This window comes from Podarcis muralis, chromosome 2, assembly GCF_964188315.1.
Source record: "Podarcis muralis chromosome 2, rPodMur119.hap1.1, whole genome shotgun sequence".
In the NCBI taxonomy this organism is placed as follows: Eukaryota; Metazoa; Chordata; class Lepidosauria; order Squamata; family Lacertidae; genus Podarcis; species Podarcis muralis.
This window is the reverse complement of record NC_135656.1, coordinates 82195238-82217359: the sequence shown is the minus strand read 5'-3', so window position 1 is coordinate 82217359 and position 22122 is coordinate 82195238. Positions and strand designations below refer to the sequence as shown.

Sequence of the window (22122 nt, the reverse complement as noted above, 5' to 3'; positions counted from 1 at the left end):
ACTTGAGAGTGTCTTGCACCCAAGGACAGTTTGTAACTGAATGCAATCAGTGAAATCTCATAGAGGACTGCGTCCTGGATATTGTGCGGCACTCAATTTTTGGTGGTGTACACCCCCAATTTCTTATGAATTTCTACATATTTTGACTTTGATTGACACTGGGTGCCATATTTGACAATGTCTTGTGCCTCAAGAAAGCTTTGGGGTGGATATGATTGAATACTGTCTCATAGAGGACATTTGCCTGGATGTGTGGGTATATGATTCGTGGTGACCCCAAACTTACTACAGAATGCATACCTGTAGTTTCTTACTTGTTACTGTCACTTGAGGTTATCACTCAGTCATGAGCACTGAATAAACTTTTTAGTGCTTCAGCTTAATTAACTACAAATCCAAAATTTTGGATCCCATCCAAACCGGTGCCAAAGTTTTGTAGTGTAGGGTTTTTGTAGTGTATCAACTGTAGAATATTGCCATAGATCTTGGAGGGGACAGTCCCCTGGTTAGGGAGATACATGACATGAGGCATGCCCAAACTTACTTTGAGGTTTCCAGCTGAGTTGTGTTTTAAACTTTTGTGCAAATATGAAACTGAGAACTAATAATCAAATTCAGTTTCATGTAGGAAATTGATTTCCAGGAGCGAATAACTGTTTTCAGTGACTCCTGTTAACTAATCCACCCTACAACCCAAAACATAATTGCTCGGAAGCAAACCCTGTTGATTTAAGCAAACGTTGCATTGAAATAAGTTAATTTTGCTAACAGTCTAAGACCAAATTCTAAAAGCATTTTTCTTAAGTATTTACCTAGGGTAAGTGACATAAGGCTGCAGTCTACATTTCCATCACACACACACACACACACACACACACACACACACACACACCACTTTTACAGCCAAGAACACAGCAAAGTGGTATTCCCTGCAGGGAGGGATTTATGGCATTCTTTTATGCCAGTGCCAGACATGTGAGTTTGGGTGTAATATACGTGTACTAAAATCTCAGGAAGATCCTCCCCCCCCCTCCCACAAGTGATAGAAAGATTGGTGGGAAACCTCTGACCACTCTGCAAAACTGCTTATTTTACTGTTCTTATTTTGAGATTTTGCCCATTTCCTTAGGGGGACTGCCATACTCCACATGTCTCCTCCATCTGGCAGCAGCTGCTGAAGAAGCTTGAGAAAGTTTTTAGCTTGCAGCAAGGAGGAGAATGGCAACTAAAACCATCTGCAGAACTCATTATGCTGATAGCCATGACTTTTGAGTGGGCTCCAAGTCAAAGGTATTCATATTTATTCGGCAACAAGAAGCTGTTGTGAAGGAAGAGGAAACTGGATTTGAAACCCCAACATTGTGCTAAGGAATCTGCAGCATTTAATAGTATTTGCCTTATTGCTTTATTTTGCCTTTACAGTACCTCGAAGCGATGGGCTTTAAGGATTGGGTAGGAAGCAAAAATATTAAAGGGCTAGTTATACTGTAGCACGTACTCACAAGTTGTGGTTATACAATAGAATGTGATAAATTTTAAGAGCTGGAATGTGTAACTGTGACAAAATACTAGAACATGTCTGTTTTGTGAATTGAATCTGTAACCATCTTACCATCCTAGGGTCAAAAGTTCAGCCTCCCGGAATCTCAGGTTGTTTGTTCCTGGAATGTATATTGAAACCAGTTCTCACCTATTAGGTGTCTTTGCCTCTCCACTACAATTTGTGTCTTCCTGCCTATCTGGGTGGCAAGACAAACCCTTTTAATGAGACTCTTAAAAAGCATAACTGGACCTTATGCTCACTCACTTGGGGCAACAACAACACCACCACCCTCAAAGCAGTTTACAAAATGGTAAAAATAAAACTGAGAAGAATTAACAACCCTACTTTAAGACATACAAAAGTTAAAATGCTAAAACAGATAAAATTACCTCAACTTTCTAAGCATCTGGGTAGGCTTGAAAAGAATACAGTGAAGGAGCCTGCTTGATTTCATTAGGCAGGGAGTTCCAAAGTGCAGGTGCTGCCACACTAAAGGATTGAGTTCTTACAAATGCAGAATGAATCATTTATGTCTCAGCCATAAATTCATACAAATGGTACACAGGTAAGAAGAGTCTGTTCCCATGCAGAATTGCAATGTCTCTTGAGTTTGAATAACTTGGTCGGAAGTGTCCTGTATGACTCAGACTGCAATCCTTTATCCTACTTACCTGGGAGTAACCTCATTGAACTCAATAGGACTTACTATTTATGATACACATGTGTAGGATTATACTGTTAGTGTCCTCAGATTCTAGCTGCCTCCTAAGTGATCAACTTCCTAGTGATATATCACTGATTTATCCCATATGAGACACAAACATTTCTTTGTTGTTAAATTATTTTGAATAAATCAAAGGAATTCCTCAGCTTTCTATCTCTAGCTCCAGCATTTAATACCCATGCAAATCCAGGCTGCAAACCTAAGCATGCTTTCTATGGAATAAACTCCTCCACTGAACACCATCAAACTTACTTCTGAGTAAACATGCATAGGCAGGACTGTACTGCACATGCATTAGTGAGAATGCTACTTCCTTCTTGCCTGAAGCTATGCTCTCTTGGCCTAAATAAGTCCTTTTTTGTTTAGCTGATTCTTTGCCCCTCTGTTATTCACAGCTCTTCCATTTAGCAGCATTGTCAAACGTTCAAAACATTGCTTGATACAACATAGAGGAAGGATTGACAGTAGTTTGAAACGCCACCTAAATTAGATTTAAATAACTGTGTCTAAAGGCTATGTCAGCTTTACATCTGGCGGCTGCTGATCTGGTTCGGTATGAATGGATAAGGCGGTGGCAGCTACCAGAATTAATCTATAGTGACAAAATATGCTAGTCTCACTTGTGAACACTGAAAGGCAACCTGGAGGAATTCGGAAAGCCCCCTTTTCTGTATGTCAAAGAGAACATAGAGTCAAACAAACTAGATAAGTCTCAGAAGGGGCAGATCTTCCTCCATGGGATTGCTGTGGTTAGCAATACCAGGCTATGAAAGTAATTTAGCATTGGAGACTGTACCATTGTCCCTTGACCCAAGGGAGATCCTGTAATGGAGAATGAAATCAGGGAGGCATCCAAAGGAGAGAGTATTACACTGAACAAATGGCCTATGGCCATGCAATGAAGGGGCCAGAGCTAAAGATGTAGTCCTACAAGCACTTTGAACACATGTCTACCCATCACACCAGTTAATGTCTCAGTAGGGCTAATGTATACTGCAATATACAGGAGGTGCCAGCATGGATGACAAGCAGTGGTAAGGTAGGTGTTAGAGGCAGGAAGCAGAGAGGAGGAATAATTGGACTGCTGCTGCTGCAATGGAGAGATGTAAAGAGTATCCACAAGGATCTCCTCAGTCTTGGTAAATGGGCATTCAAATGGCAATTGTGGTTCGGTCTCAAGCTCACATAATGGGATCTGAACCGGCAGTTCTAACCAGGAGAACGGATCTTGGGGCCAACACTGAATAGGGCCAACACTGATTTAAAATGTTAGCAACTGAAAATAAATCTGTCAATGTGACAATGTTTTGAATAGAAATATAAGATCTTACCACTTCTGGACTACTATTTCGAACCTAGCAGTTTGAAAGCACCCCTAAAAGTGCAAGTAGATAAATAGGTACCACTTTATAACGGGAAGGTAAACGGCGTTTCCGTGTGCTGCGCTGGTGCTGGCTCGCCAGCTGCAGCTTCGTCACGCTGGCCACGTGACCCGGAAGTGTCTTCGGACAGCGCCGGCTCACAGCCTCTAGAGCGAGATGAGCACGCAACCCTAGAGTCGGACACGACTGGCCCGTACGGGCAGGGGTACCTTTACCTGCTAGCCCAAAGGTACAGTTGCCAGTAAGTATCTGCCAGCTTAATAGGTGATATTGGGCACTGTGTCTCAGTGTAACAAACCTTATATGCCTGAAGTGAGGGTATTTTTGAAGTTTTCCCCCTCCTTTCGTCATTTGAAGGGGTTGCAGTATCGATGTGTGTGTGTAAATGCCTATGAGGGTACATCAGCATCTAAACCTAACTGCCTCTACCAGCAAACCCTGGACTTTGTGAAATTCCTTTTAATAGGGAAACCCTGGAATCCTTCCAAGGACATGGGCTTATCAAGTCCGATGACTCTTCTTCCAGTTCCGTGGTAAGCAGTGAAAGAGGGGGAAACAAGCGTTTCTACTACTTTTGCTATTCACTCCAAACTCCCTATTTGTGGATTATGAGCGCTTGTACTTCGGGTACACCCCAGGAGTAATTATTTGGTGTTCTTTGTCAAGATCCAAACCTCCCACTCTTTTCAACTTTCTGGGTTGGTTTTTTGTTTTTGTTTTTTGAGGGGGGGGGCTTCTTTTCTTTTCTTCTTGAACAGCTTCCCCCTCTCCCTTTGATGCAAGGGCAGAGGAAGGAAAGAAACGGTCTCACTTCATTTTACTGCATCTCAGATGTTGCAAATTAAATAATAAAGCCCTAGAAGGCCGGGGTGGGGGAAACACACAGAGAGAGAGAAAGGGGCGGACAATTGACCTCTGCACCTAGACACATGGTAGTGGTTGTCCAGCCCCTCCCCCTTCCCCCCATCGTATCCTTGGCAAGGTAGGGGTGGGGGCAAAGGAGAAAAGAGAGAGAGAGCGCTAACTGTATAGACATATGTCTGGGTGCCTTGCTGCGCGCATGCGCGCCATTCCCCTTTCCCTCCCCTCCGCTCCTTTGCCTTCTCCAACCTGAAGTTGCCTGTGGAGCAACTTCATTCGGGGCTCCGGGCGGTGCTGCAGCTGCAAGGCAGACGATGGCACCTTGGCTGAAGTTCTGCTCCTTCTTCTTCTCCCTCACTGCCTGCTTCGACGGCCCGAGGCTGGCCGTGTCCGCGGGAGGGACCAGCGGCAGCGGGGGCAGGAAGGGGCCAGCGGGAGATGCTTGTGGCTGGAAGGTAAGAGAGAGAGAGAGAAAGAACAAACGAAAGGAAGAAAGAAAGACTCTTTTGTGTTTGGCTTCTTTTCTACGCGTCGGCGGTGAGGTGACTTGAGCAGGCTTTCCCCCGGGGGCTCCCTTTGCTTCCTCGCCCTTCTTGCACGAGTTGGCAGAACTTGGGGGGAGAGGTGCCCAGAGGTCTGTCAGGAAGCGGGTGCCTGGCGGGGTGGGCGAGGGAAGAAGCCCTGGAGCTCCGCGTGCCGACGAGCTTGCAGGTGGCGCGTCTGGGCTGTTGCACGGGCAGCAGCGTGCAGTGCAACCTCGCAGCAAAGGGCAGCGGGAGACATTTCTGCAACGGGGGCAGCAGCTCCAACCCTCTCTCTTTCTCTGCCACTGATCTCTCTCTCTCTCTCTCTCTCTCTCTCTCGCCCCCTCTTCTTATGCGGCCGTTGCTTTGAAGCGCTGGCATTTCTGCAACTTTCGGGGATGGCTCGGTGGTGGCGGAGGTTGGCTGGATTTTCTCACCAAAGGAACTCGGGGGAGGAGGGAGGGCGGCCGAGGGGAGAAGCCAACAAGTGGGAAGTCACTCAACAGGTCTTTTATCCCCTCCGCCTTCCTCCCCCCTCCTTAACTAGACCTGCCCTGGGAGAGAAGGGATAAAAGGCGATCGCTTGGGCTTTGTTATTTTAATGATCGGAGGCTGGTTTGGCTACAGGCCTAGTCATTAGACCGAAGGGGAAGCGGGGGGAATGGGTGTGCTTGTAAGGTGATAAAAGAGTGTTTTAGGGCTTTACCTTTTGTCCCTGTTAGCAGCTTTTGCTAAGTTGCGAAGTTTACTTCCACCCCCACCCCCATGGGTTTCCTGAGTGTGATTTGTTGTTTTATTTATGGAAAGGAAAAAAGGACTTCTGTAACGCTTTGGGGGGATTTTTCTCCCCCCCCATTCCATTTTCAGCCTTATTAAAGATTCCAGATGAACGCTTGTCGAAGGGCATGAGTGACTTTCATTGCCTCCCCTTTTTTGTTAGACTGTCACAGAGATTTCCTTGGATTCAGATCATAACATTGAGTGAGGGGAAAAGTTAACAGCAGCCACAACAAAAAACCAAAAACTGGTAGAATTTGTAGGGAGTAGTTGTATGTGTGCAAGGGCAAGTGTCCACAAAAAATACTTTAACGGGGGGGGGGGGGGAGTACAAAAGAAGCCAAACGTTTGCAAAGAACTTAACTCTCCAATGGGCATATTATTTGCATCTTGGATTTTGTTAACTGATAGGTCCTGTAGGAAAATGCATTCAGCTGCTGCTTCGGTTTAGTGTTTCACATAACAAAAGTGATATTTGATTTGCATATTTTAAAGCTGCACATACATCTGGTTCTGTAGGTCAACAGCACTAGCTTTTTAAAGGCCATAATGCTTGACTGATTTTGGTTTGTTTGTAATGGATATTCAGTGATCTGACAGGAAGTGAATTTTCTGATAAAACTGAGGCAAGAAAAAAACATTATTCATTTAAACCTTATTTTTTTAATGCAGCCTTTTATAGATTTATGATACGGTGTGAGGGAAAACCTGACACGTTTTGTACTGTTAGAACAAACTTAAGGTTATAACTTGCTTTTAAGCACTGGGAACTTTAATCTGTATGCCAATCACTTATTGGAATACATTTGTCACTGATAATGTAAAATGTATACAGACCAGGGTCCTGCAGTTTTTATTCTTGGGGGGGGGGGGAGTTTTAGGGACTACACACAGAGAGCTTTCCCCAAGCATTAAATGGCAGGATAAGACCCATTGTCCTGTTTGTGTATCTTGGGCTGTATGTAAGTTTTGAATAGACTTGACATACTATTAAATGACTGATGGCCCCTGTAACACATTGTCTGCTCTGGGGCAAGGCTGCCTTTGAAGTGCTACCCTGTAGGAAGTAAAAAGACTATTTGCTCTATTAAAATTCCTTGGTATTTCCTCTGTTTAACCACAGGCCACTTCCCCTCTGCCACTCTAAACACTGCAGGGACACTGACTGATTGAAAAGGCACAAGCCCTGAAGTAATTGCATCCCATTCAGACAGATATTCTTAGTGTAGCTTATTTATAATTTATAATGAGAAATGAAAGATGGGTAGAATTTTTTTTCTGCCTTCTTAAGAAGGGAAAACAAAAATAGGCTCATTGACTTGCACAAATGTTCTCAGGTTGAGGATTGTGATATTTCTTTAGTCGATTATCTGTTGGTAGCTTGTAATTCAACCTTAAGTTTGTTTATTCAGAAGTTAAGTTCCACAGAGTGCTCTGGGAAACATCACAGATGGTAAAATTTAATAAGAGTATAAATATTTGTAGGCTAATTATGGAATCGCAAGTAGCATTCAGAGTGTGAGAACACCATTATTTTGATATCATAATAAGCATGTTTTTTCAAATTTCTAGTTATAAAATTTAATGCTGTGCATAACTTACTATAATACCTAAGGGCAGAATATCTTATGCGGGGAGGGGGGGAGACGACAACATTTTTTGGTGTGGTGGAGAATAACTGAGGTCAGTGGGATTTTAGAAAGTGTGTCTATGCATATTTAAGAAATAAGAAGCCCCCTCCTTGAATTTGGTGAGACTTACTTCTAAGTAAGCATGCAAAGGATTATGCTGAATGTTGTATTATAGCTATTGGCTAATTAAAGCTGTGGGGGGAAATTATGAAGACCTTTTAATAAAGATTAGCTGCTGATGATAGGTTAGGACTGACTGAGCCATGATGTGAACTTGCCCATTTTTGTTCTTAAAATACAAATTCTTATTCTTAACAAACCAGTATCTATCTGTCTATCTATCTATTTCTTTCATTATGTTTTATAGATATTTAGTGGTTGATTTTTTTTTTAATGCTGTAAGCTGCCTTGATTTTTTTTTTTAAAATAGAAGTGCAGATCATAAACATTCAAATAAATAAATCGTAAAAGGAGTGCTTGCCAATGACTGGGACATTTTACTATGATATAAATATCACCCGTGATTGACTAAAATAATTCTTCTGGATTTGAAAACTAAAAATAATGTACTTTTTGGGTTGATTTATGTCAAGTACAAAGGGTAACAGGCATGAATACCTTTAAACTAATACTGTACTAGTGAGTTGTATCCAGTGCTGTGTTAGTAGAGTTCTGCTCACGCAGTGGGCTTCCCCTTCCCCTTCCTCTCCTCTCCACATGCACCTCAAAAACTGCTCCAGAGGGGCCCTCTATTCTCTGGCGCAGATTTTGAGCACGTGCGAGGGCGCTGCAGAAATCAAAAGGGAGAATATCCAAGGGTAAGTCTGTTGCACAATGGAATGGCAGCATTGGATATAACCAATTATGTTGTAGTTGGAAGAATAAAATAAGTGTTGTGTATTATTTTATCACTTGTATCACTTTTTAGTGTATCCTCTCTCTGGAAAAAAAACTCCATTTTTAAAGTTTCTTGGTAAAAATAATTATAATATTCACTAATGCTATTAACTAATTAATAATAATAATAAAAAAATTTATTTGTACCCCGCCCTCCCCAGCCAAGACTATCATGGCAGCTAACAACCAATAATAAAAACAAGTTGATTAAAATACAACTTAAAAACAACATAAAAACATTAAGATGCAGCCTCTTCACAGGAGGAGAAAGGAAAAAAGAAAGAGGGGGAGGGAATCAAATTGATTCTAAGCCAAAGCCCAGGCAGAACAACTCCGTCTTACAGGCCCTGCAGAAAGAAATCAGATCCCACAGGGCCCTGGTCTCATGAGACAGAGCGTTCCACCAGGCTGGAGCCAGTGTTGAAAAGGCCCTGGCTCTGGTTGAGGCTAATTTAACTACCTTAGGGCCTGGGACCTCTAGGGTGTTGCTATTTATGGACCTTAAGGTCCTCCGTGGGGCATACCAGGACAGGTGGTCCCGTAGGTACGAGGGTCCTAGGCCGTGAAGGGCTTGGGTTTAAAGGTCAAAACCAGCACCTTAAATCTGTCCCTGTATTCCACCAGGAGCCAGTGCAGCTGGAAAAGCACTGGGTGAATATGCTCCCATGGCAGAGACCCCATGAGGAGCCTTGCTGCAGCATTCTGCACCCGCTGAAGTTTCTGGGACAGCTACAAGGGCAGCCCCGCGTAGAGCGAATTACAGTAGTCAAGCCTGGAGGTGACCTTCACATGGATCACTGTGGCCAGGTCGGGGCAGGAAAGGCAAGGGAGCAACTGCTTGATGCGGCGAAGGTGGAAAAATGTCACCTTGGCTGTTGCTGTAACCTGCGCCTCCATGGAAAGGGAGGCGTCAAGGATTACACCCAAACTCTTAAAGGAAGGCAATGGCACTAATTGGGCCCCCGCAAGAGAAGGGAGTTGGTCCCTCATCCCCATACCATCCCGACCCAGCCAGAGGACCTCTGTCTTCGAAGGATTTAGTTTCAATCAGCTCCCACGAAACCATCCAGCCACAGCTTCCAAATATCTGGTCAGTGTGTCCGGGGCCAAGTTGGTATGGCCATCCATCAGCAGATAGAGCTGAGTGTCATCAGCATATTGGTGACAACCCAGCCCAAAGCTCCAGACAATCTGGGCAAGGGGGTGCATAAAGATGTTAAAAAGCATCGGGGAGAGGATTGCGCCCTGCGGCACTCCACAAACCAAGGAGTGGCACGATGACATCTCCCTCCCTAGCGCCACCCTCGACCAGAGAGAAACGAGCATATAGCCATTTACAGGCTATGCCCTGTATCCCCACGTCGGTGAGGTGGTGGTCCAGAAGATCATGATCTACCATTTCAAAGGCTGTTGACAAATCTAAGAGAATCAGCAGTCCCAACCCGCCTCGATCCAGTTGTCTACAGAGATCATCTGTTAAGGCGACCAGAGCCGTCTCGGTCCCAAAACCAGGACGGAACCCGGACTGAAATGGATCTAAAGCCATCTAATTAGGGGTTTAAGCCATGCAAACAGATTTCTACTATCACATGGTTTAATGTTTACTGCAGCTGGGGATATAGCGCCCATGGATGCACATATATTTCTTCTTTACTGTAAGCAAATTGTAGAACACTGCATCAGGAACACCAGCTGCGGCAGTGCCAACCATCTGCTGGGAAGGAAGGATAAGTTCAATAACTTGGTATCCCACAAAAAGTGGTCCTAGTTAATAACGGTACTGTTTTGTTGTTGCTAATGTCTTGTGCTTTGTTCATGATTTGGGGGCAGACAAATTAAACTTCAAAATGTAATAGTAACACCACTTCCAATGAAGGAGAGGCATAAGCTCCCAAGGGAGTCTGTTCCGCTGTTAAATAGCTCTCGCTGCCAGAAAGTTCCTCCTGTTGTCTAGTCGGAATCTCCTTTCTTGTATGTTGAATCAATTGGTTCGGATCCTAGCCTCCACAGCAGGAGAAACCAAGCTTGCTCTATCTTCCTTTTGATATTTGAAGATGACTATCGTATCTCCTCTCAGTCTCCTCTTTACCAGGGTAAGCATACAAAATTCCCTCAATAAGTGCCATCCAATCATCTTACGGATTCTACTCCAGATTTGTGTAGGGTTTACTCCTTAGCTTTTTCTTCTCCTGAAGATATCCTGCAAGCCAGTGGAGGTTTAGGATCAGAGTTTTCCTTCTCCTAGATGGCTCACCTTCCCAGGTTGATGAACCCCATCTGCCCCTCTATGGCAGGTGCAGAAATTGCCTTCTTGATTGTTGGATCCGCTATTGGTCTCATCCATGAAGTGTTAGTAATCACAGCATCTTTTTCTAAGTGTTTTCTTATGTGTTCTAAGACCTTTCCTTGTACCAATGTCAAGGTGACCAATTGGTAGTCACCTGGGTCTTTTCTGAATAATAATAATAATAACAATAATAGTAACAATAATTTATTATTTATACCCCACCCATCTGGCTGGGTTTCCCCAGCCACTCTGGGCGGCGTCCAACAAAATATTAAAATACAATAGTCTGTTAAACATTAAAAGCTTCCCTAAACAGGGAGGGCTGTGTTCAGATGCCTTTGAAGATGGGGACAACATTTGCCTGCCTCACCTGTTTTCCAGGAATTCTCAAAGATTATAGAAAGAGGCTCTGAGATTACATCCACAAAATCCTTTAGTATCCTTGGATGCAGCTCATCAAGCCCTGGAGATTTGAATTCATTTAAAGTAGCCAGGTGTTCCCTGACTACCTCTTTTTCTGTTTTTGGTATCCCTCCTGGCATTGTTTATTCTGTTACCTTCCAGTTGGACACTGCTTTCCTTTTCCATGAAGACAGAGTCAAAGTAGTTGTTGAGCTCTCTTGTTCTTCCTCTTGCTTTTGCTCTTTTTAAAAAAAAATGATGCTATTTTCTAATGGGTAATTAATAAATTTATTTTGGTTTTATTGTTTGTATGTTCCTGTAAGCAGTTTTGAATTTCTTCAGGGGTAAAAGGGATATAAGTTTTTCAAGAAAATAAATTAAGAATTTGCAAGCCCAGATACGTCTTCTAGTTTTTGGTGTGCAACGATCTTTTAACATCCAAACTTCATTGTGAATATTGTAATTATGACTTCTGATGGGAGTGGAGCTATAGAGTGATAGAAAAGGCACACCCAAATATATACCTCCAGTAGGCTTGGTTAAACATGGTCCTGTTTCAATGATCAAAGGTAAAATTGGTTGTGTTTACCTGATATTAGGATCCTAGTCTTGCCACTCCTTAAGCTAACCATAAGATCATTTTACTTCCACAGTTATGTTTCACCTGCCATGAATGCACTATTGTGGATTCAATGTGGTTCAGCTGATTTCTTCCTTGATCTACTAAATGCCCACTCTCATGTCTTTAAGTCAACACCTTATATTAGAAACCTGACAGCACCAAATTATCGAAAGTTATTCACCAAAGCCAGACTAAACGCTTTTCCTTCTGCAGTGTTGGATGGCAGGTTGAGAGGAGTTCCCTACCAGGACAGACTTTACTCGTGTGCCCAAGACATCGATTCTACAAAACATATTTTGCTGCACTGTGCGAAATACAAGCACTTAAAAGATCCTATTATTTAAAAATAAGACGATGAGCTTGACATGTCTTGTCATTGTCCTTTTCCCTTGAGGGAGCCAGTGTGGTGAAGTGTTGGACTAGGACCCCGGAGACCACAGTTCAAATCCTCACTCAGCCATGAAGCTCACTGGGTAACCTTGGGCCAGTCATAAGAACGTAAGAATAGCCTGTGGGAGGCAAATAGCCAATAGCCACCCAGTCCAGCACCTGGTTCTCACAGTGGCCAATCAAATGCCTGTGAGAAACAAGCAAGCAGAGCATGAACACAAGAGCACTGTCCCCTCCCATGGGTTCCAGCAAGTCCCTGATTCTCAGCCTAGCCTACCTCACAAGGTCGTTGGGGGATTAAATTAGGTGTGGGAGATACAGGTATGCCACCTTGAGCTCCTTAGCTCAAGAGAAAAAAGTGGGATCTTGTCCCTTCTAGGTTTGGGGTGGATTGCCCCCCCTACAGTTTAGTAAACCGTTGACTAGGATGTTGCAAGCTTTTTGCCTAGTGTGGTGTGAAGGATAAGTGACTGCTTCACATCTGGCGTCAGCCATGAACTTACAAAGTGTAAGTTTGTAATGAGCCTGCCTCTATCATTCTCAGTCCTAGTATCAGTAATATGGGAAATAATACTGACTTCCTTTATAGAGTTGCTGTAAGGATTACAAACAGATAAATGTACTTTCAGATACATGGAAGCGATATGCCAGTGTTAAGTATTGTCATTACTACTGCCACAACTGTTATTTACTACCTCTCCAGGCTAAGGACAGGAAGCTGAATTGTGGGATGGTAGCCAAAGCAGTGGTAGAATAGTATTAGGCTGTTTTCCAGGCTACCACAAACTCTAGCATCAGTTGTTGAAGGGGTAAGGGCAAGTATACTGAGATATTACATGGATTTTGAGTAGATAGTAAGGGCCAGGAGCTGGAAAATAATTATGTGCAAGGATATTTTAACATTCAGATGTACTGTAAATTGCCCTGCATGTCATTGGGATTTGTAAAAATCACCACCTATTTATATTTACCATTTTTATTGCACAGTTCAAGGGTTCAAAGTGCTCTTCATCATGCCAGCCTTCAAAGCTGGACCAATGTTGTCCCCATTTTCCAATCCTATCTTCCTAGGCACTTTCTCATTATTTGTGCTTTCTCCTGCTTCAGGCTTCTGCTTGGTCCAGGTGTCTTTGCCTAACCTTTTCCCTAGGCCCTTCCCTTCTGCAGCATATGAATAGAGCAGACAGTAATGAGAATAGCATATGAATAGCTCAGACAGCATGAAAACCACTTAGCCATCAACTTAGGGTCAGAGCAGTGAGCAGGGCATCCAAGAGCAGTGAGCAGAGCATCCAACGAAGACCTTTTGGACTGTCTGGCCACTCTGATGATGAGAGATGGATAGCAGAACAATAATAAAGGCAAATATTTGCAGCAGTTTTTGCACCGCCAATGGGAAGGCTATTCATCTCCCTATATAAAAACTGACAGGGAATCCAGGTTTATATATGTAGTGGTATTTCTGCACAACCCATTGGCATGCGTCTGATGCGCAAGTGTGACAGAGCTATGGAAGCCACTTCTACAACACATTATTAGCCCAATGCAGGCATTATTTGTTCCCTTTACATAACAATATGGGAGCAAGGAGCAGGGGTTGAGCTGAGTAGCCCTATCCCTGATTTTCACTCTTTGTAGGTCAGACCCCCCCCCCCCTTGACATGTGCACATCAAGCACAAATAATTGGGCAGGAGGCTTCACGTGTATAGCTGTATGCTGTTGATGAACACAGGAACTTATAATGCCTGAAGCAGTGGAAAGCATAGACTGCGACTTACTTAAACCCCTAAATGTATTATCCAGGTTTTCCTCCTGTAGTACTGGAGACAGGCATTTCCTGCCCAGATTCCTTTTTTTTCAGGCGTTTAGGCCTTTAAATTGCACTTGTAGACTGCAGTTGGTTGTATTTTTCACTAATATCTCTTTCACTCTGCCCAACATTCTGCCTACAAGAGTTAATAGTGAAAAGTACAGTTTCAGTCTTTCTTATTACTTTTCCTTGTAGGTGAATATGCCCAAGCATCTCTGCACCTTGATTACAAGGAGGAGCCAGCATCAAACAGTAAAAGGCACAGATTAAGTTAATTCTGTGTTTATAGGATTGTAAAATGTTTCCAGTTAAAACAAATACTTGCCCAGTAATCTGTTTAGATTTAATTTTTCTGAATTAACTTTGCTCTTCTGCACCTTCCTTCTGTTTCTAGTAATAAAAAAAAAGCTATGAACTGTAGGTTCTCTTTTAAAATTATAAATTTACTGAAAGGCTTTAAAAAACTTGCAATTTGTGTCACAATTAATTTAGTCTCCTCTGCACATACACACCCATTATAAAATACTTTGCCATTAAAAGCACTAACAAGTACTCATCTCCAGTAAGAAGGGTTTGAGGCACAAAATGGTATTTAATTATCTTTGCATGGTTTTGTTCTCATTTTAAAGATATATTTTAAGCATTGAACACTCTCTTGCCTCTTCTAAATAGTATGAAAAGTATATTGAGTAGTTTGCCATGAATGGACTCAGTGGTGGAGCAAAACTTGGTAGAGCATATTATCTTAGCAGGCAGTCTTAGGTTTTAATTTCTAACCCTTCTCTGTCTCCAGTGGGAGGGACTAGATATTTCTGATCTTGCTCCTGACCATATTCAGATCCAGCCAAGCACTCAGTGACTTCCCTGACTTTTTTGTATGTAGCTGTGGGAAAATTCCTGGTTGGCTGGCTATGAATTAATGAAAATCCTTACAATGCTTCACTAATGATAGCTCCTGCGGGTTTAAAAAAATGCTATTGCCTTTTTTTAATTTGAAGGAGGTCATGGAGGTTTACAGAAACTAAGAGAAGGTAACATCTGGTTGTGCTCTGCTGATGGCTGCTTTTGTGTGAAGAAAAAAAGTTATGGTGTTTCTTCAGCATCAAACGCTTTCAAGGTGATCCTCATAAGAATTCCTTCTAAAATGTGCTCCACTCAAGCTGTGAGTTCTAATTAATAGTACTCTTCTGAAATGCTGGATCTTACTGTTAAACTCCCAAATTTCTAATACTTTAATCCCAAAGGATTACTAAACTATACTGGTTTGATAATTTATGTAGTAGACAGTTGAGTTTTTTTAAAAAAGCCCCCCCCCCCCACGTTAAGACGTTTGAATCGCCTTAAAATGATAAAATAGTCAATATAGTGATTCACCTATGAATGTCCAAGCTATAATTGGTCTTAAGCAAGACTGAAATAAGGGTTGATACCTTCTGTGTATAGTAGTAAAGTGTGTGTTTCCTTGTGTGCCCAGTTATGCTCTTTGAAATCCACCGAGGGCATCTACTTAATGATACCATCTGGGTTTTCTGGTTCAGCCAGGAATTTGCATAAAGAGTGGTGCTCAATGATGGATGTCTTCCAAATATGGAAATCCCTCCTGCTACAGGGTTGTAAGAGTTTAAGCCTGAGCACATTCTGGAAATACTCTAAAAGAGGGTGAGTATTCCCCACTTTAGGGCCTGTTCTGGACCCTAAGCCTCCCACCAATTTTGTTAGCTGCAAAAAGAAAAACATAGACACAGCACTGAGGTAGGTAGAGTTCTGCGCCCTAATGGAGATGGCAAATTGTCCCCTTCCCAGTAATCCAAGCAATCATTTGATTTAAAAAGGGGATTAAACCTCCTCCTTTGCTGATCTGTGTGGATCAGTTGAGGAGTGGAGCTGTGAGCTTGTATGTGCTTGTATACATGTGAGAAAGTGCATGAAAGAATGTGAGAGGGTACACCCACTTTTGTCCACACACAACATGTGGCCCCTGCAGGTTCAGTGGACTTGAATCTTGATGTCATTACGCCTGCTAGAAACTCTGAAGAGCTACTGCCAGTTAGTGTAGACCAGGGTGAGGAATCTGCCCTATACCTCACAGGCCAAACCTGACAGGTGGGTGAGGCAACTCACCTGTCAATTACCTAACATCACAGTGACATCAGGCGATGATAGTTGAGACTTCAAAGCAACACACTGAGCTTGCAGAGAGCTCTGTCCTATGCTCTGGGCCCCTGCTGATCAACAGTGATTGATGGGTGGAGATTTCAAGGCTGCTTTCAGCAGGGGCCGACTTAGCAAGCAAGTTCCCTGTCTCTTGTCTGCCCAAACATGACATTATAGTGTTCCATTATTGAAGAAAGGTAGGATATAAATGCTAGAAAATAATAATAGACCCTGTGCCATATTAAGCATGGAAGAAGCTGGTCTGAGAAGATTGGGGTGGGTGGGAAGTAGCATACACACACACACACACATACACACACACCAAAAAAATTTTAACATCTGCAAAAAGCCATTGGAAATGATCATTGGGAAATTTGGAGCGTGGTGTCACCAGTGTGCCAGTGACATACACCTCTACTTCTCCATAACTCCATAATAGCTGTTCAAGCCCTGGACCAGAGTCTGAATGCAGTAGTGGACTGGATGAGCATCCAGCAAACTGAGTTTGAAGGCTGAGACAGAGGCTCTGTTTGTGGGCAGGTGGTTCCCATTCTCATTTCTCTGAAAGAGCAGGTATGCATCTTTGTCATTAGAAGTCCAAGTGACCTCTGCATCTAGGAGTACAGCTTTGTCTAATGTGACAGCCAAGGCCGTATCTGGATTGGAATAGCTTGGCCACTGCTCATGTCCACCTGAATGCTGCCTAATTGTAGAGGTGAAATTTTAAAATAGTGCTGCTTCATGTATATGGGAGAAGGGGTTATTAGAGAAGGGGTAGTGTGATGCTTCATGGTATGTGACAGGGGATGTAGATGCTGCATTTAGACTACAGTGCTCAAGCAGTTTATGCAGGTGTGTTTGCATGCCACCTAAGTTTAACTGATGTTTACTGTGTCATCTAGCATAGCTTTCTTCAATATCATTTCTCATGATACAATTCCGGTGGTCCCATCTTCCTAGCATTTTCAGACAGGTAGCTAAGTTAGTCTGCAGCAGCAAAAACAACGAAGAAGACTGTGGCAGCTTCAAAGACTGGCAGATTTATTGTGGCATAAGCTCTATAAGATCTAGTCCACAAACTTTATGTCATAAAAAAATCTGTTAGTCTTTAAGATACTACAGGTCTGTCTGTGGTTCTTCCTGCCATGAAATCCAAGTGTTTGTTGGTTAGAATGCATGTTATTTTTTGCAGTCAGGAAAACTTTCAGCCACTTACTAAATGCACAATGTGTTGCAAATAATGCACTCTAGCGGTACATGAATTATTTTAATGGGAAATAAAGGATGCATCACCAGTCCAGTGGGAATTTCATTAGACTCCAGGTTCATTTTGCAAGTGAAATTTCAGCAAGGTCTGCTAAAGTTGCAGAAACATCCAAAGAACCTTTAATAATGGCAAGTAAGAATCTTTGCTTTGCATCTCATCTCAAATGTAGCATCTCCATCAACACAGTATCCTGTAACAAATACTCTTGTGTCTGGTATGCTATTGATGTGGAGTTAGGGGCATTCCAAAATACCAACACTCTTTTGTTTTTGTTTTGCAGCCCCAAAATTGCACTGGTGCATTTGTCACAACCAAGGAAATCATAGCAATTTTTAGACCTATAGTACAGAGTTGCAAAAGTACAACATAAACCTTGTCAGTTAGTAGTGCAATAATACATTCAATTATAGTATGTGTGTGTAAAGAAACTTTGTCACACATTTCTCTCCATTAATATGATCCTGGGTTGATGCCTGAGGAGTAAATGTTCTGTAATTACTTAGCCGTCATTACACTTATACTCCAACTCCTGACCAAAATAAAGTGTAAATCACAAAAAAGAGGTTAAAGTGTCAGTAAACTCTGTCCCTTAACAGGTGACAAGCTCTTAATGTGTGGTGTTGCAGAACAACAGCAGAAACAAAAACCTTCCTATCTTTTATTCATAAGTTCAGGATAATACCAGAGGGTACAGCTTAGGTATCTCCAAATAGTTGCATTTCTAAGATTAATTCACTAATCATGCCATTGACTTTTTGAGTAAGGACCACTAGCTGTGAAATGTCATGCAGAGTTTTTAAATGGAACATTCAGTTTGCTAAAGAATGAGCTGCAAAGACAGAACTTTCTCTTTATGGCTGTTAGCAGTAAATGCAAGAATCAAAGCCGCAAACTGAATGAAAGGCTAAAACCCCTGTATTATCCAACAGTTTTAATAGGTATGAATAACTATGTTCATTCCACCTTTGTGATATTGGACATGTGTGTGTTCCTTGTTTTCCTTTTCCTTTCAGAATTTTTGCTGTATGCAACGTATTTTTGTGATAGGTTAGTGTTTCTATTCAGTGCTTTAAAAATCTGCTGGTTTAAAATCAGAGTTAAGGCTGTCTCTTGTTGTTCAAGTTCTACAAAACAGGAAAATAATACTGAGGCCATTGCTGACTTGCCCTGTGATGAGCATTGATGTTGTGCAGTGTCATAAATTGCGCTTGTTTACAGCTTACCTTACATGCACCCGCAACTTCCCTTGGTCTTTCAGGCCCAAATCCAGATGGAACGATGGAGTGACTGGGACCAGCAAGAGTGTCCCATATTGTCTTGGTTCTGCATTGCCTTATGAAACATTTGACCCTTACTGCATTGCTAGAGGAATCCTTCTGTGACATGACCCCTGGCTGTTTGTTCCTTATATCAGTAACCGGCGGGATGGGTTAACATTAGAGATTGGGCCACCTTTTAGCACCCTTCGTCCTCCTTGCCACAGAGAAGCTTTTCATGTGTCACTACAGAAGACTGAATGACAAAGAGATTAAAAAATTCTTATTCTGGATTTGGACCTGCAACCTGAAGAATGAAAGGAAAATTCTCATTCCACTACTCACAAATGTTGTTTGCAATTCATGGTTTGTCTGGAGCAACCAGAAACCAAGTGACACACTAGGCCAAGCCGTAGCTTAACTCATGGCAGCACAGCAACAGGAAGACTTATGGGAGGAGTGCAGTAGCCACAGTCTCTCTGTGGGGACGCAGTGTTTGCATGTTTGTGCTATAAGCCATGGTTCAGCTTCGCATGATGTGCAAACCTGGCCTTAGTGTTTTGTGCACTAGAGTTGCTGCACCTGTGGTGTCAGTCAAAAGTTTTTACTTTTAGAGAAATGGAGGAGGAAGTTGAAATCCTGAAGAACAGCAAATCTAGTGCGTGCTAAACCCTCACCTTCTTTCCCCTGTCAAAATAAGGCTAAAATCTGCAGTGATTTACTTAAGACCAGTGCCAGAGAATTGAGGCTCTGCCTTGTACCACTGGAGCATTTGGAAGTTAGTCCTGTTCATGTCACATTCTGGTACATGTTGTCCCATCAGTACAGGTGAAGCTTGTAACCTCATGTTAATGGCATAGCACCAGTTAACATAGTTGGAAGCACTTCATCCTGTAAATTCTATGGCCATGGCTTCCAATTTTCCTAGCTCTCTCATTTCTTTATTTTCATTTGCTACTTGCAAATAGCAAGGTCTGGATGAAAGTTTTTTTATAGTTAGAATTATAGTGGTACCTTGGTTTAAGAACAGCCCCGTTTACACAGTATTCGGTTTACAAACTCTGCGAAACTGGAAGTTGTGTCCTGGTTTGCAAACTACCTCGGTCTAAGAACGGAAGCTGAATGGTGGTAGGGCACCGCCAGCGGGAGGCTTCATTAGGGAAAGTGCGCCTTGGTTTAAGAACTGTTTTGGTTGAAGAACAGACGTCCGGAACAGATTAAATTAGTAAATTGAGGTACCACTGTATTAACAGGAGGTTTTATGTACAGATCGTAATTAAATATAAATTAATTATTTGCAAAATTCCTAATTTTAGTATGACAATGTATTTCTGGTAAAAGGAAACCAGGAGGGTAATTGACAAGAATAACAACTTTGATTTGTTTTAAAAAGAAAACCGTCTTGATGCTCTTAAATTTTCTGCTGTAGTTCTTCGTTGCTAGACTGAAACCCACCTTCTGCCCAAATTTGTTCTAATCTAGTTACATGGAACTTTTATTATTGCCAAATGGCTCAAATAATATCAAGGGCTTTTGAATTTAATTTTTTGAATTCAAGTTGTGGGTCTGTTTAAGACATCTCTCTTATTCTCTTTCCCCATTGATCAAAGTAGAGAAACCTGTGCCTCTGTTTTTGTTGCACACATTGACAGTCTATGGATAACATTACATTTTTTCAGCATGAAACTGAACACTCTAATTCCCTAAAGCAGTCTCAAATGTATGGTTAATAAAAGAATTTATTGTACTGGATGTCATCTGTTATATCACTCTGGGAACAAACCTGGCAGTGAGTGGACAGGAAATATTTCCATTTCAAATCACTACAATCTTTTATGGTCTAGGGCAAAAGTGTCTAATTTCAGCAGAGTCACTGAATAGTGTGTAATGAAGGCATTTTAGTTGATTAAATGCATGTTATCACTTTTCAAACAACATTAGGGTGTTTTCTTCCCCCCTCTGTGCTTTTAACAGAAGCGAATATTTCTGTACATATTATGTGTGTTCTGTCTGCAGTACTGAGCGCTAGAAATATGTTTTCCCCCCATTGGCAGAGAGAATAGTATGTATTTCCAGATAAACAATTGGGCATTCCCAGGAGGTTAGCAAGAAGATAAGCTTGTGAACCATAGCCAAAGCTATGGGCTGCTTTTGTAATCAGCTGCTTCCTCAATGGAGAAGCTTGAGGAGTTGCTCCTGTGTAGCCATTGCTGTGTACTTGGCATGCTGTTTTAACTGCAGACTGCTTCCACCCCTCACTCCCTCCATCTTGCCCTGGATGCCAAGTGCAAAATCTGTGTGAATAACAGCCATTTGCGTGGAAACTAAATGCAGTCACAATGCAGAACTTAGAAACACAAGTCCGGTTTAATAAGGTGCCTTAGCCTTTGCAGGCAAAAGGTCCTGGGGCCATTTCTGTGGCATCTCCAGTTCAAGCAATCTTGAGTAGTAGGGCCAGGAAAAGTGTCTTTCTGAGATCTTGGAGAGCCTGTGCCCCACTTGGAATGGACACATGTGCTTTTGTGTCCACATGAGCTGGCCTTAACTGAGATGAATACAGAAAATGTTTTGCCTTCTTGATCTTGGCCAGTAATTGGAAATTACAAAAATAGTTGATTCTGTTGTTTGACCTGACATTACGGTTTTGAGAGGACAGTGGGATTTGGACCTTCCCTGCCCTACAGACGTATTGTCAGACCTATTGTCATGGGGCAAGAACTCTTTTGGATGTTGATATGACTGCCCAGAAGTGGGGGAAAAGATACTATGAGGATAGATTTGATTTGTTTTAAAATATTCAAAATGCTGCCATGTGGGGCTTTCCTATTCAGTGGTGTGTGACGGAAAAGTTTGTTTTGCTGGGCAGGTTGGGTCACCAAGTGTTTTCTTTTCCCCTGCCAGCAAATGGTTAACGAACGGGGTCCAGGAGGGGGAGTTGAAAAGGAGAGGATTTTGAGAGGGAGGTTTTTTTGGTTGGGAGAGAGGTTGGGAGAGAGGGAACAAGAGGAGAGAGAGTTGGTTCTGGGTAGAAACAGCCACTCTGAGGAATATATCACAAGCTAGAGAAAGAAGATTCTGAGCTTAGTATGAAGGACGGTGTGTGGTGTCCTGTAAGAGTAATAGGCCAGGAATTAACTGGGAGGCTGAGGCTGAGCCAGGAGAAGTAGAAGATGTGAGAATACAATCTACTTAGGTCTCATTCCAGTCAGGAGGGGAGAGATTCTTCTACAAAAAGAGAAGACTCTGAAACCAGTTCAGAGGGGTGTGGTGATCCCTTGGGTCTGTTACTTGGAGAACCTCAGGAATAGGGTTATCTAAGGCAGGCATAGGCAAACTCGGCCCTCCAGAAGTTTTGGGACTACAATTCCCATAATCCCTGACGACTGGACTAAGGGGTGTGTAACTGACAGGAAGTACCACCTTGTTTAAGAACCAAAGTATTAAGCAGCAACAGCTGTACAACAACTGAGAAAGAACTGAAGTGAAATAACATAATCTGAAGTATGTTTTACCCACTTTGTGTCATAAACTTCCTTTGTTTAATAAAATCTTTGTTTATTTGATCAAATCCTGCCTGAGACTCCAAATTGTTAA

General features: G+C 42.4%; 1 protein-coding gene across 2 annotated transcripts in view; it reads left to right on the top strand.

The window, feature by feature from the left end:
• Positions 1-4680: 4680 nt before the first annotated feature.
• IL17RD (interleukin 17 receptor D) overlaps positions 4681-22122 on the top strand; it is a 51821-nt gene continuing 34379 nt past the window's right edge. The window contains exon 1 of one of the 2 annotated variants that reach the window (XM_028719103.2): positions 4681-4965. In XM_028719103.2, the coding sequence (XP_028574936.2) occupies positions 4825-4965 (141 nt within the window). In that variant the 5' untranslated portion in view covers positions 4681-4824. The remainder of the gene's footprint in view (positions 4966-22122) is intronic. The other variant, XM_028719102.2, reaches the window with a different exon arrangement.